This window comes from Anolis carolinensis, chromosome 2 (assembly GCF_035594765.1).
Source record: "Anolis carolinensis isolate JA03-04 chromosome 2, rAnoCar3.1.pri, whole genome shotgun sequence".
NCBI lineage: Eukaryota > Metazoa > Chordata > Lepidosauria > Squamata > Dactyloidae > Anolis > Anolis carolinensis.
Window position 1 is genome coordinate 179,804,097 of NC_085842.1, and position 14,027 is coordinate 179,818,123.

At 44.7% G+C, this 14,027-nt stretch overlaps 1 protein-coding gene across 1 annotated transcript; it reads left to right on the forward strand.

Moving 5' to 3' along the window:
* The first annotated feature begins 7,239 nt into the window (after nucleotides 1–7,239).
* On the forward strand, nucleotides 7,240–13,545 carry slc10a3 (solute carrier family 10 member 3). The gene is made up of 2 exons (XM_008122454.3): nucleotides 7,240–7,391; nucleotides 11,652–13,545. The coding sequence occupies exon 2, from the start codon at nucleotides 11,809–11,811 to the stop codon at nucleotides 13,120–13,122; it is 1,314 nt and encodes a 437-aa protein (XP_008120661.1). The 5' UTR covers nucleotides 7,240–7,391; nucleotides 11,652–11,808; the 3' UTR covers nucleotides 13,123–13,545.
* Nucleotides 13,546–14,027: the final 482 nt, after the last annotated feature.

The following is a 14,027-nucleotide window of genomic DNA, read 5'->3' on the forward strand; positions in this document are numbered from 1 at the left end:
CATGGTCAATTCTAAGGGATAGTTAAAACTTGTGCATTAGAGTATCATAGTATTGCAGAGGTAGGTATCTGAAGTTTTTCTGTTGTCTCCAGGAATAAGGGCTGGCCGTAATTCCCATCAGCTGTATCTAGAGCAGTTCTTCTCAACTTGTGGGTCCCCAGGTGTTTTGACCTACAACTCCCAGAAATCCCAGCCTTTTTACCAGCTGTTAGGATTTCTGGGAGTTGAAGGCCAAAACATCTGGGAACCCATAGGTTAAAACCACTGATCTTGAAGAGCCAATTGTAAGAAAAGAGTTGCAGTAAAAAAAAAAAAGGTGTGCTAGACTGAGACCTTGTCATCCTTAGTGTGCCAGATCACTGACTAGGCCAGGCATGGGCAAACTTCAGCCCTAATAGCCTACCAGCTATTAGGAATTCTGGGTATTGAAGTCCAAAACTAGAGAGTTGATCTCTCCTGTCTCATTGGACTAGGATTACTGTAGCTTCTATTTCATATTGTAGCAGACACAATACCCCTCTTGGTAGCTACTTTCTACTCATCATCCCTTTGTGCCTCCTTGCTATCCTTCCACCTTTTCCCTTTCTCTTCAGAGTTAGGCTTGAGCACCTAAAAATGGCATACAGTAGAATGTTTTGTTTTTTTTTGTTTTTGGTGTCAGGAGGCCGTCTGCAAGGATGTTGCCCAGGGGACGCCCGGATGTTTTTTTAAATGTTTTTACCATCCTTGTGGGAGGCTTCTCTCATGTCCCCGCATAGAGCTGGAGCTGATAGAGGGAGCTCATCCGCGCTCTCCCCGGGTGGGATTCGAACCTGGCAGCCTTCAGGTCAGCAACCCTACCTTCAAGTCACAAGGCTTTTATCCCCTAGGCCACCGGAGGCTCCAGTAGAATGGTGAGCCTTGTGCACTGAACAAAGTAGTAATAGTAGTGTTATCCAGCAGTGGGCAGCATTTGCACTTAACAAAGGATCTCTGTTTTTGCCCTTAAGGGTAAACTACACTGTATGTTATTCATATTTCTTTTGAAAGCATACTCAGATTATCAATGTTTAATGCTATAATGCTGCAGAGCTGTAATCCTCTGATCCAGAACAGGCTCCTGACCTAAATTAAATCCCTATGGCAGTTTCCTGCTCAAAGATCCTCATCCACACACTTGCTCATTTACTATTAGCTATTAGGAGCTAGAACCCCTGGTGGTGCAGCGGATTAAACTGCTTGAGCTGCTGAACTTGCTGACCGAAAGGTCGGCGGTTCGAATCCGGGGAGCAGGGTGAGCTCCCGCTGTTAGCTCCAGCTTCTGCCAGTAGATTAATAGGTACCGCTCTGGCGGGAAGGTATTGGCACTCTATGCAGTCATCTGATCACATGACCTTGGAGGTGTCTACGGACAACACCAGCTCTTTGACTTAGAACCAGAAATGAGCACCAACCCTCAGAATCCGATATGACTAGACTTAATGTCAAGGGGAAACTTTTACCTTTACCTATTAGGTGCTATTTACTGCTAATAGCTTCAGCCAAATGATGGGGACGGATAGCAGATTTTTGGCATGAAAAGCACACTGATTGTTGCTGTACAAAGGAAGCATATCTGGAACAGGGATCTAGCTACTGCTTTTCATTCCATATTTGTTACTACTAACTTTTGTAAAGTCAATTTCAACTTTCAGAAACCCTATAAATAAGAGGCCTCCAAATCACCTTGCCCTGAATAGGTCTTGCAACCTCAGTCTGTGGCATCCTTGAATGAGCTTATCCATCTGAAATGCAGTCTTCCTCTTTTCCTATTGCCCTCCCTTTTGCCAAGCATTATTGTCTTTTTTAGGAGCCCCAGGTGGCGCAGCAGATTAAACCGCTGAGCTGCTGAACTTGCTGACCAAAAGGTTAGCAGTTTGAATCTGGGGAGTGGAGTGAGCTCCCGCTATTAGCCCCAGCTTCTGCCAACCTAGTTGTTCAAAAACACGCAAATGTGAGTAGGTACCATTTCTGCAGGAAGGTAATGGTATGAAGTTTAGTCGTGTCTGACTCTGGGGGTTTGTGCTCATCTTCATTTCTAAGCCGAAGAGCTGGCATTGTCCGTAGTTGCCTCCAAGGTCATGTGACCGGCATGACTGCATGGAGCGCTGTTAACTTCCCTCCGGAGCGGTACCCATTGATCTACTCACATGTGCATGTTTTCGAACTGCTAGGTTGGCAGAAGCTGGACCTAACAGCGGGAGCTCATCTCGCTCTCTGGATTCGAACCACCAACCTTTCGGTGAACAAGGTCAGCAGCTCAGTGATTTAACCCACTGCACCAGCAGGGCTTTCAATCATTTCCATTTGTGATCCTTTCAGCCTGAAATTTTTATGTGAAATGTTTATGTACATAGGGATTCAAAACAGGTATACAAATCAAACATTTACAGATAACAAATCTGTATTTGCAAGGCTTGCTAAACAGGCTGGTTTTCCTTTTTTATGAAGTACAGTTGAATCATCTTCAGAGCCTACTGTAAATAAACTGCACTGTAGATTCCCGTAAAGGTTTAAAACAGCCATTAGGTGACATTCAGAAACCTTTTACTATTGCTGAATGTTTTGTGATGCCAACATTGAGCTAAGACTATTTGGGGTTGGAACCCACAGTTTAAGAAGCGCTGCTATAAAGTTTTAGATTGTGGGCTGTAACAATGTAATGCACTGTAACACTCACTGGAAATAAACCCTGTAGTCTTCAGAGTATTGCAAGATTCTTTGTTGTTTTTCCTGAGATAAGCTAAGACAGAGACAAAAAGATTTTGTGATTTCAAGGATTTTACAATGTTAATTTTGATGGATTAAAGTCCACTTTGCTATGTTGAGCATTGCAGTAAACCATGGGAATATGGTTGGGGAGGAGAAGGGAATTGCAAACAGTGAGGTTAGTGGGAACTAAAATGCAAAAAGTGCAGTGATTGCATTATAAAATCTTGCTATGTACAAAACATGGTGATAACACTGAAAAGTTTGTACCAGTTAAGCTAACTCACCCATGCATAGTTGGCCCTCCGTATCCATGGACTCTGCATCCACAGATTCAACCATCCATGACTTGGAAATGCTTTTCTTTTAAGACACAAAAAGCAAAGTTTGATTTCTACTTTTTATATGAGGGATACTATTTGACCATGCCTTTGTACATAAGGAGACTTGAAAATCCACAGATTTTCCACAGGGATCCTGGAACCAAACTCCAGTGCATAATAATGGCCCAATGTAGTATGATTTAAAAACAAAATCATAGAATCATAGAGTTGGAAGAGACTGCATAGGCCATCTAGTCTAACTGCATTCTGCCATGCAAGAAAAACACAATCAAAGCACCCCTGGCAGATGGCCATCCAGCCTATATTTAAAAGCTTACAAAATAAATACTTTGCTCCTGTTTAGTAAATGGGAGTGAACAAAGCCCAACCTTCCATTCCGTAACCCCCATTAATCTTAAACTATGTAATATAATAATAATAATAATTATTATTATTATTTATTTCTTACCCACATCTTCTCGAGGTGGGTTACAGTATACAGTAGAGTCTCACTTATCCAACACTCGCTTATCCAATGTTCTGGATTATCCAACGCATTTTTGTAGTCAATGTTTTCAATACATCATGATATTTTGGTGCTAAATTCGTAAATACAGTAATTACTACATAGCATTACTGTGTATTGAACTACTTTTTCTGTCAAATTTGTTGTATAACATGATGTTTTGGTGCTTAATTTGTAAAATCATAACCTAATTCGATGTTTAATAGGCTTTTCCTTAATCCCTCCTTATTATCCAACATATTCGCTTATCCAACATTCTGCCGGCCTGTTTATGTTGGATAAGTGAGACTCAACTGTATTCTCTTTGCAATTACAGTAGAGTCTCACTTATCCAACGTTCTGGATTATCCAACGCATTTTTGTAGTCAATGTTTTCAATACATCATGATATTTTGGTGCTAAATTCGTAAATACAGTAATTACTACATAGCATTACTGTGTAGTGAACTACTTTTTCTGTCAAATTTGTTGTATAACATGATGTTTTGGTGCTTAATTTGCAAAATCATAAACTAATTTAATGTTTAATAGGCTTTTCCTTAATCTCTCCTTATTATCCAACATATTAGCTTATCCAACGTTCTGTCGTCCCGTTTACGTTGGATAAGCGAGACTCTACTGTATATTGTAGTGCACATGTCTATAGTGTGACAATCTTCCCTTTAAGACACTGAAGCCTTGAAGCTCATGGATTCATATCATATACTATACTAGCAAGTCAGTGGGCCGCCTGGTGGCACAGTGGGTTAAACTGCTGAGCTGCTGAACTTGCTGACTGAAAGGTTAGCCGTTTGAATCCAGGGAGTGGAGTGAGTTCCCGCTGTTAGGCCCTGCTTCCGTCAACCTAGCAGTTCGAAAACATGCACATGTGAGTAGATCAATAGGTACTGCTCTGGCGGGAAGGTAACAGTGCTCCATGCAGTCATGCTGGCCACATGACCTTGGAGGCGACTACAGACAATGCCGGCTCTTCGGTTTAGAAATGAAGATAAGCACCAACCCCAAGAGTCGGACACAAATGGACTTAATGTCAGGGGAAAACCTTTAGCTACCTTTACCTATGTGTGCCTACTTTGGTCCAGATCCATCAAGCCAGATAGGTGCCTTTGTGCTACAAACACCAACCAACATAAACACCTGCTTTTTCAAAGGAATAGGTCAGTTCACACACTTCCCTCTCCCCCTGCCTTTGAATTAAGAGATAAGGGCTCTTCCCCCCCCCCCAACCTACAACCCACAACGCTTTTTCCTAGGACTCTAATCCGCTTCCGATCCTCTCATCAACCCGAGGACAGAAGGTCCTAAATGGCCCAATCAAATAAAAGGATGAGGACCTAATCCTCTGCAGCGCGCCTTTATCCCATTATAACTATAGGCCCTCCAATCAGAGAGCGGGAGGCTGATGGGCCAGCCAATCAAGTGAGACTATCCCTCCACCCGAATGTTTGTGAAGGGAGTGCTAATCCCCATTGGGGGCGAATGCCGGCTCACTCCAATCAAGCCAGGCAGAAGCCCTTCATCCTATTAAACAAGGTACAGCACAAGTGTTGCTTCTCCTTTTAAAAACATCCATTTTGGCTGAAATTATCCTACCATTTCCCCTTTCTCCCGCAGCAAGGTTAGAGCAATGATCCTCCATCTGTGTGTTAAGGGGTACATCTACACTGCAGAATGAATGCAGTTTGACACCGCTTTAATTGCCATTATATTATTGTATGACAGCAAACAAGATAGATATGCTGGATTTCGTATCACAAAATCACAAGTCGAACACTTCCCAAGTGTCTAGGACGGTGTGATGTATTTTCGGATGATGCGTGCAGATCCCAGTAGGGTGACCTTTTGCAGTTGGCAGATCGTGATTTTGTCAATGTCTATTGTTTCCAAATGCTGGCTGAGATCTTTTGGCACAGCACCCAGTGTGCCCATCACCACCGGGACCACCTGCACTGGTTTCTGCCAGAGTCTTTGAAGTTCAATCTTGAGGTCCTGATAGCGACTGAGATTTTCCTGTTGTTTTTCGTCAATGCGACTGTCACCTGGGATGGCAACATCAATGATCCAAACCTTTTTCTTTTCCACAACTGTGATGTCTGGTGTGTTGTGTTCCAGAACTTTGTCAGTCTGGATTCGCAAGTATCTTTGCGTGCTCATTTTTCAATGCTTTTGCAGGTTTGTGATCCCACCAGTTCTTTGCTGCTGGGAGGTGGTACTTGAGGTATAAGTTCCAATGAATCATTTGGGCCACATAGTTGTGCCTCTGTTTGTAGTCTGTCTGTGTGATTTTCTTACAGCAGCTGAGGATATGATCAATGGTTTCGTCGGTTTCCTTGCACAGTCTACATTTTGGGTCATCAGCTGATTTTTCGATCTTGGCCTTAATTGCATTTGTCCTGATGGCTTGCTCCTGGGCTGCAAGGATCAGGCCTTCTGTCTCCTTCTTCAGAGTCCCATTCGTGAGCCATAGCCAGGTCTTCTCCTTATCAGCTTTTCCTTCAATTTTGTCAAGGAACTTTTCATGCAATGTTTTGTTGTGCCAGCTGTCAGCTCTAGTTTGTAGTGCAGTTTTCTTGCACTGGTTTTTTGTACTGGTTTTTATTATTATTTTATTGTATGGCACAGCAGACAAGATAGATATGCTGGATTTCGTATCACAAAATCACAAGTCGAACACTTCCCAAGTGTCTAGGACTGTGTGATGTATTATTATTATTATTATTATTATTATTATTATTATTATTATTATTATTCCCCAGGCAGGAAGCAGCCAGGCTTTGAAGCTGCAGGGTCATTCAATGCTAATCAAGGTGATGAATCGCAACACTCTCACTTGCCTCAAAAAGACAAGAGTTATTTCTCCCACCTGGACATTCCCCACCTGCCTAGTTTACAACAAACCTCACAACCTCTGAGGATGCCTGCCATAGATGTGAGAGAAACGTCAGAAGAGAATGCTTCTGGTACATGGCCATACAGCCCGGAAAACTATGGAGCCCCGGTGGAGTAGTGGGTTAAAAACCGTGTAACTTGAAGGTTGGGTTGCTGACCTGAAGGCTGCCAGGTTCGAATCCCATCCGGAGAGAGCGCGGATGAGCTCCCTCTATCAGCTCCATGCGGGGACATGAGGGAAGCCTCCCACAAGGATGGTAAAAACATCAAAACATCAGGGCGTCCCCTGGGTAACGTCCTTGCTGACGGCCAATTCTCTCACACCAGAAGCGACTCGGGTTGCTCCTGACACGAAAAAAAAAAAGCCCTGAAAACTCACAGCAACCCATATAGCAGGCATGGGCAAACTTGGGCCAGCTAGGTGTTGTTAGGAATTGTGGGAGTTGAAGTCCAAAACACTTAGAGGGCCCAAGTTTGTCCATGCCTGCCATATAAGGTTTTTATATTAAAAAAAACTACGACTCCCATCGTGCCTTGAAGCCTGGTAGCCACATTCGAAAGTGGGCGTGGTTTTGATTGTGGCGCGTCCCCCTTAAGTGGGCGGAGCCACACGGCGGAGGAAAGAAAGCGGTTCCTTTCTGGTTTCATATTCTAAAGTGGGCGTGGTTTTACTGTGACGCGTCAAAAAAACCTAAAGTGGGCGGGGCCAAACGATGGAGTCAGGAAGGTCTCCTTTCTGATTTCACAATCTAAAGTGGGCGTGGTTTTAATTGTGACGCCTCACGCCTAAGTGGGCGGAGCCAAGCGCTGGAGGAAAAAGAAGGAGGCGAATGCGTCGCAATCGAGCGGTTGCGTTCGGGGCGGCGGCGGCAGGGAGGTCTCTTAGAAGGAGATCAAGAAGAGATCCCGTTCTGGGGCCCACGCAGGTGAGGATCTCCGTTCCTTAACATTCCTACTTGCAAAGCGGAAATGATACAGAGACGGATAAAGCTATGGGGCAGCTGGGAGAGGGGAAATAATTTTATTTTGGAGCCAATCAGAGCCTCCCAGGAAACTGTTGCTTCCTTCGGGTAACAGTTCTGGAGGGATTTCCCCCTCCCCTAGTCTTTGAAAGCATGACTCAGTGGGATGAGGATTGTGCCCTCTCTGTTTGTTTTGCCATTAAGAGGACAATTGGAGTGTATGCTAAGTATATGTGGGGATAGGATGCAGGAAGGGGGTCCAAACCGATTTAATGAACCAAAAGGGGAAGAGGAACTTCTGTGGCCAGGAGCTTCTTCCCCAACAGGTTGATGGCTTTGGGAGAGAAGTGACTCAGCTGAACTGGGAAGGAAGAAGAAGGGAAAGGGGAGAAGTGTCCCCCCTTTAATGTGCCAAATCCTGCTGCTTCTCCCCTTTTGTTACTCAGGCTCCATTCACACAGAACTGGATTATATACGATCCACATTGAACTGGATTATATGGCAGTGTGGACTCAGATAATCCGGTTCAAAGCAAATACAGTAGAGTCTCACTTATCCAAGCTAAACGGGCCAGCAGAAGCTTGGATAAGCGAATATCTTGGATAATAAGGAGGGATTAAGGAAAAGCCCATTAAATATCAAATTAGGTTATGATTTTACAAATTAAGCACCAAAACATCATGTTATACAACAAATTTGACAGAAAAAGTAGTTCAATACGCAGTAATGTTATGTTGTAATTACTGTATTTAGCACCAAAATATCACGATATATTGAAAACATTGAGTACAAAAATGGCTTGGATAATCCAGAAGCTTGGATAAGCAAGGCTTGGATAAGTGAGACTTTATTGTGGATTATCTGCCTTGATATTCCGGATTATATGGCTGTGTGGAAGGGCTCATAGTCTCCCCAAAGGGCCTGTCCAGCTGTCAGTTGTTTTCCTTTTCTCTTTGAGATTGCTTTGGGAATCACCCTTCATAGAGAAGAATATATTTATAGCAGGAATGGGCAAACTTGGGCCCTCCAGGTGTTTTGGACTTCAACTCCCACAATTCCTAACAGCCGGTAGGCCGTTAGGAATTGTGGGAGTTGAAGTCCAAAACACCTAGAGGGCCCAAGTTTGCCCATACCTGATTGATAGGGTGGAAAAAACCAACAACTTTTGCCTACTAATGGATACACGAAGATTGCAGTTTCGCTTTTCCCCTGCACACACAAAAGGTGAATGGTTGAAAAGAGTATTGGAGGGGAAAGGGGAAAAATAATGAATAAGTGAGGTTTTGTCTGGGACAGGTTGAAAAAACCACCAGCCTTAAGGTTATTGGTTGAGTAAAAGGTTGTGGAAACAGTAGTGGTTGTCAAAGGATTTCATGGCTGGAATCTCCGGGTTTCTGTGAGTTTTCTGGGCTGTATGGCCACGTTCCAGAAGCATTCTCTCCTGACGTTTTGCCCACATTTGTGGCAGGCATTCTCAGAGGTTGTGAGGTCTGTTGGGAACTAGGCAAGTGGGGTTTATATATCTGTGGAAAGTCCAGGGTGGGAGAAATAACTCTTCTCTGTTTGAGGCAGGTGTGAATGTTTCAATTTGCCACCTTGATTAGCACTGGATAGCCTTGCTGGGGGAATCCTTTGCTGGGAATCCCCAAACATGAATCAAGGAACATGAAAGGCACTGCAGACTAATTTAACCAGAGAAGTCAGCCATAGCAGAGCACTTGATGATCCAACCTGGACACAGAAATCCTGGACCATTCTAACAACCACTGTGTCAGACTACACAGAGAAGCTACTGAAATGCACAAGCATATGGACACTTCCAACAGAAAGGTGGAAACCATGAAAATGAACAAAGTCTGGCTGCCAGTATTTTTTTAAAGACACTCTAAAAATAGTACAGTAAATAAAGAACAACACACAGAAAACAGAGGAATTCCAGACATGAATCAATCAGGGCCAGCTAACACTTCCCAACAAAAGATTCCCCCAGGCAGTAAGCAGCCAAACCTTGAAGCTGAAAGGCTATTCAGTGCTAATCAAGGTGGCCAATTGAAACATTCACACTTGCCTCCAACAGAGAAGAGTTCTTTCTCCCACCCTGGACATTACTCCACAGATATATAAAACCCCACTTGACTAGTTTACAACAGACCTCACAACCTCTGAGGATGCCTGCCATAGCTGTGGGTGAAACGTCAGGAGAGAATGCTTCTGGAACATGTCCATACAGCCAGAAAAACTCACAGCAACCCAATAGTGGTTGTTTTTAAACTGTAGGGACATCTGGTTTTTTTTTGTGGGGGGATAATACATGCTTGAAAGGTAAGGGTTTTTTACTGCAGTAACCATACACATATAGAATAGTTGTACAATGTCATTGTACAACGAAATTAAATGCTTTCCTCAGCACACGCCACAAAACAACACATCCATCCCTCCTCACCCCAACGACCACCACACAGCCCCTAATGCCACATCAATGTGAAACCATGAAGTTCAACATAGCCACAGCTCTAAGATAAAACCTGTCTCTCAGTCTGTTTGTCCTTGCCTTTGTCACCCTGTATCGTCTGCCAGACGGTAATAATTTTTTAAAAAATGTTATCTTATTATTCTATTATCTTATTATCCTATGTAGGAGAAAGTGGAGCTTTCCAGATGCTGCTGTACTTCTCAGAATCTCAAGTTAGTGCAGCCAGGATAATAGGGGTTGAATCCATCTGGGTGGCCTCAGAGTTGCTCACAGTACAGGCACCTGAAATGAAAGTTTGCCTCTTGTATTAGGAGAGGCTTCTTTTCAAGGGGACATAAGGGATGCACAGTCCATGGTCAAGAGCTAGCAGATATCATGTTCTGCCATCATTTCAAAATATCTGTTTTGTTGACCTTTCAAACCACTGCGATGCCTCAGGACCAGGGGAGATCAGGTTACTCACTACCATCTGTAAAGCTAAAACTCTTTCTCACTTGTGTATGCCATGTCCAAAAATGAAAGTCACATCTCTTTCACTTCTTAAAGACATTTGCTTAGTTTTCCTGGAATTGGGCTGGGCTAGGAAAAGCTCTAGTTTGTATGTTTTGACTGGCCCAACTTAGATGTGCCTGCAGAGCATATGGCTGCACAGATTTTGACGGTTGCCGTACTTTGGAGAACTTTCTGTCTCTCTCACGGCCCTCATTCGTTCATCCAACCGTCAAGCTTAGTTGGGGCTGAAAAATATGGCAAGTTCTGTATATTCTTGCACTCAGACTCCCAGCAGCCTTAGCCAGCCTGGGCAATGCTGAGGCATGATGGGAGTAGTAGTTCCTCAAAATATAGTGGACCAAATGGGGTGTTGTGTGATTTCCAGGCTGTTTGGCCGTGTTCTAGCCACATTTTCTTCTGATGTTTCATCTGCATCTGTGGCTGACATCTTCAGAGGATCATAGCAGGCCAAAGATTCTGTGCTGCCACTTTAAATTGTTTTCTTTGATAAAGATTCCCTTGGTATCTTTTGCATCATGAAAGTAGGCTGTTGGAGTGACAGTTATATAGAAAGGCTGAAGAATTTCTTGCTTTCCACTTGTTCATTGTCTACAAATCCCATCATTTGTTCTCAGGGTGGCCGATGGCAAGATATTATGTGAACTGAAGTCCTGGAGTGCCAGTAGTTCCTCACCCCTGTCGTAGTTTGCATTGTCAAATCTAATGTTGAAGTTTTAAAATACAACGTCCTATTGCTGACTGTATCAAAGTGATCTCCTTGGGGGTATATGTGTAAATTTCTGTCATTATTCCCCCCATCTATATATATACAGTGTGTGTGTATGTATATGTATATACATACAGTAGAGTCTCACTTACCCAACATTCTGGATTATCCAACGCATTTTTGTAGTCAATGATTTCAAAACATCGTGATATTTTGGTGCTAAATTCGTAAATACAGTAATTACTACATAGCATTACTGCGTATTGAACTACTTTTTCTGTCAAATTTGTTGTATGACATGATGTTTTGGTGCTTAATTTGTAAAATCATAACCTAATTTGATATTTAATAGGTTTTTCCTTAATCCCTCCTTATTATCCAACATATTCACTTATCCAACATTCTGCCGGCCCGTTTATGTTGGATAAGTGAGACTCTACTGTATATGTATATATAATTTCCTTGTAGATAAAGATAGGTAATTTCATATCTAAATACATTCATTCACTCTCCCTTGCTTTTTCTTTCTCAGGACGGATTAGGTACAATGCTTCTGCAGGATCACCGTGGCCACAGCAAGGGTTGCCAGTGGATCTCAACCTGAAAGGGGCATAACCTGCAACCAGAGCATCCATGTCCCATGCATGCTGAGGAAGGAAAGGGAGCTCTGTCTGGAATGAGTCCTCGGCATGACTCAGCCAATCCTTTGCACCATGTCCAGGCCAGGCCTCTTCTTTTTCCAGCTCTTCTATCTCTTGGTGGTTGGCTGGGCCCAAGGAGAGGCTCTTGACAGCCCTTACCTTATCATAGGCGATGGGACCATTTCGGAATTCAGCTTCCCTGAGCACAGCCAGGGTGTCTTGCTGGTGTCCTCCCGCTATCAGGGACCTGAAACTTTGCTGATGGCAGAGTCCCTGGAGCCGACAGTGGTGGTTGTTGAGAACGTCAGTGCCTCCTGGGGCGGAGGGTTTCTGGTTGGATTTCAGTCTGGCCTGGTTGGCCTGGCACCGCTGCAGCTGCGCTTGTTGGATCAGAGCCACCGCCTCATTGAAGAACGTGCAGATTTCCGGATCCGGGTCCACGCTAGTGATCCGGAGCTGGTGGTCCGGTCGGGACTGGGCCATTTCTCAGAGAACCCCATCCTCTATGCCCTCCTGCCCCTGATCTTCCTCAACAAATGTGCATTTGGCTGCAAGGTGGAGGTAGAGGCCTTGCAAACCCTTGTGCGGCAGCCCCACCCAGTCCTGCTGGGTATATTGGGCCAGTTTGTGGTCATGCCCTTGTATGGCTACCTCATGTCTGTGGCCTTCTCGTTGCCGAAGCCCCTGGCCTTGGGATTAGTAATTTCCTGCTCCTCGCCTGGCGGTGGAGGCGGCTACCTGTACAGTCTCCTTCTGGGCGGAGATGTCACGGTGGCCATCTCCATGACTCTCCTGTCCACCGTGGCGGCCACTGGGCTCATGCCTCTCTCATCGACCTGCTACGGCTGGTTGCTTGGTGCACACGAGACCCTCCATGTGCCCTTCCTCAAGATCTTCATCACCCTCCTCTTCATCGCGGTCCCCATCTCCTCTGGGATGCTGGTCAAATGTAAGCTGCCCCGCCTCTCTCGCCTGCTGCTGCTCCTGATTAAGCCTTTCAGCTTCACGCTCATTGTAGGGGGACTCTTTATGGCTTACCACATGGGAGCTTTCATCCTGACCAATGTGCAGCCTCCCATTGTGTTGGCAGGGGTCACTGTGCCTATCTTTGGCCTACTGCTAGGCTACCTCCTGGCTTGGTGTTTGAGGTTGCCTGGGCCACAGCGCCGGACGGTTAGCATCGAGGTGGGGGTGCAAAACAGCCTGCTGGCCCTGGCTGTGCTCCAGCTCTCCTTCCAACGAGCCCAGGCTGACTTTGCTTCACAAGCTCCTTTCATTGTGGCCCTGAGCAGCACCTCAGAGATGTTGCTGCTGGTTTTGGGGAACTTGGCCTACAGTAAACTCTGCTCAAGTGGCTCTTGAGGACTCCTGGATAAGCAGACGTAGATACCAAAGAGATCCGGCTTCATGTGTGGCTGCGCAGAGGGACCGACACCAAAGGCCTTAGGAGCAGGACCTCAGCTTCACTCTTCAGAGGGTAGTGTGGGCCCAAGACTTAGGCCCTCTTCCTCTGATGGGTCAGCAGCAATACCAAAGGGGTCCTTCAGGGTGATACGCGCTCTGATGTCTATTGTGTCTTGGGAATCCACATTGCCTGGCTTTCCTTTTTTTTAAAGAAGAAAAATAAACATGCTTGTTTTTATACGCAGCAAGAGATGCCTCTGAAATGTAGGAGGTGGAGCTGAACAACCTGGGAGGAAGGAGGATGGGGATGGGATTCACCCATTTCTTGTTTCATGTTTACTGGAAATACAGGGTGTGAATAAAGAGAAAGAGGAGGTAATATTTCCTGTATGATTGTTTCTTTCTTTTAATTTCATGTCAGGAGTGGCAGAAATGGAGTGAGGTTTAAATAGGGAGGCAGGTTACAATGGGCAATGAAACTGCTGTTTTTAGATCATGCTCGGGTCAGTTTAAAATGCCAATGCCAATTAAATAATGTTGTCGAAGGCTTTCATGGCCGTAATCACTGGTTTGCTGTAAATTTTCTGGGCTGTATGACCATGTTCCAGAAGTATTATCTCCTGACGTTCTGTCCTCATCTATGGCAGGCATCCTCAGAGGTTGTCTGAGAATGCCTGCCACAGATGTGGGCAAAAGGTCATGCTTCTAGATTAGTGGTTCTCAACATGTCCCCAGATGTTTTGGCCTTCAACTCCCAGAAATCCTAATAGCTGGTAAATTGGCTGGGATTTCTGGGAGTTGTAGGGGACCCACAGGTTGAGAACCGCTGTTCTAGATTATGGCCATACAGCCCGGACAACTCA

Bases quoted from the DNA above. Each gene is read 5' to 3' on its own strand.
- slc10a3 (XM_008122454.3), top strand. From the start codon at position 11,809: ATGACTCAGCCAATCCTTTGCACCATGTCCAGGCCAGGCCTCTTCTTT.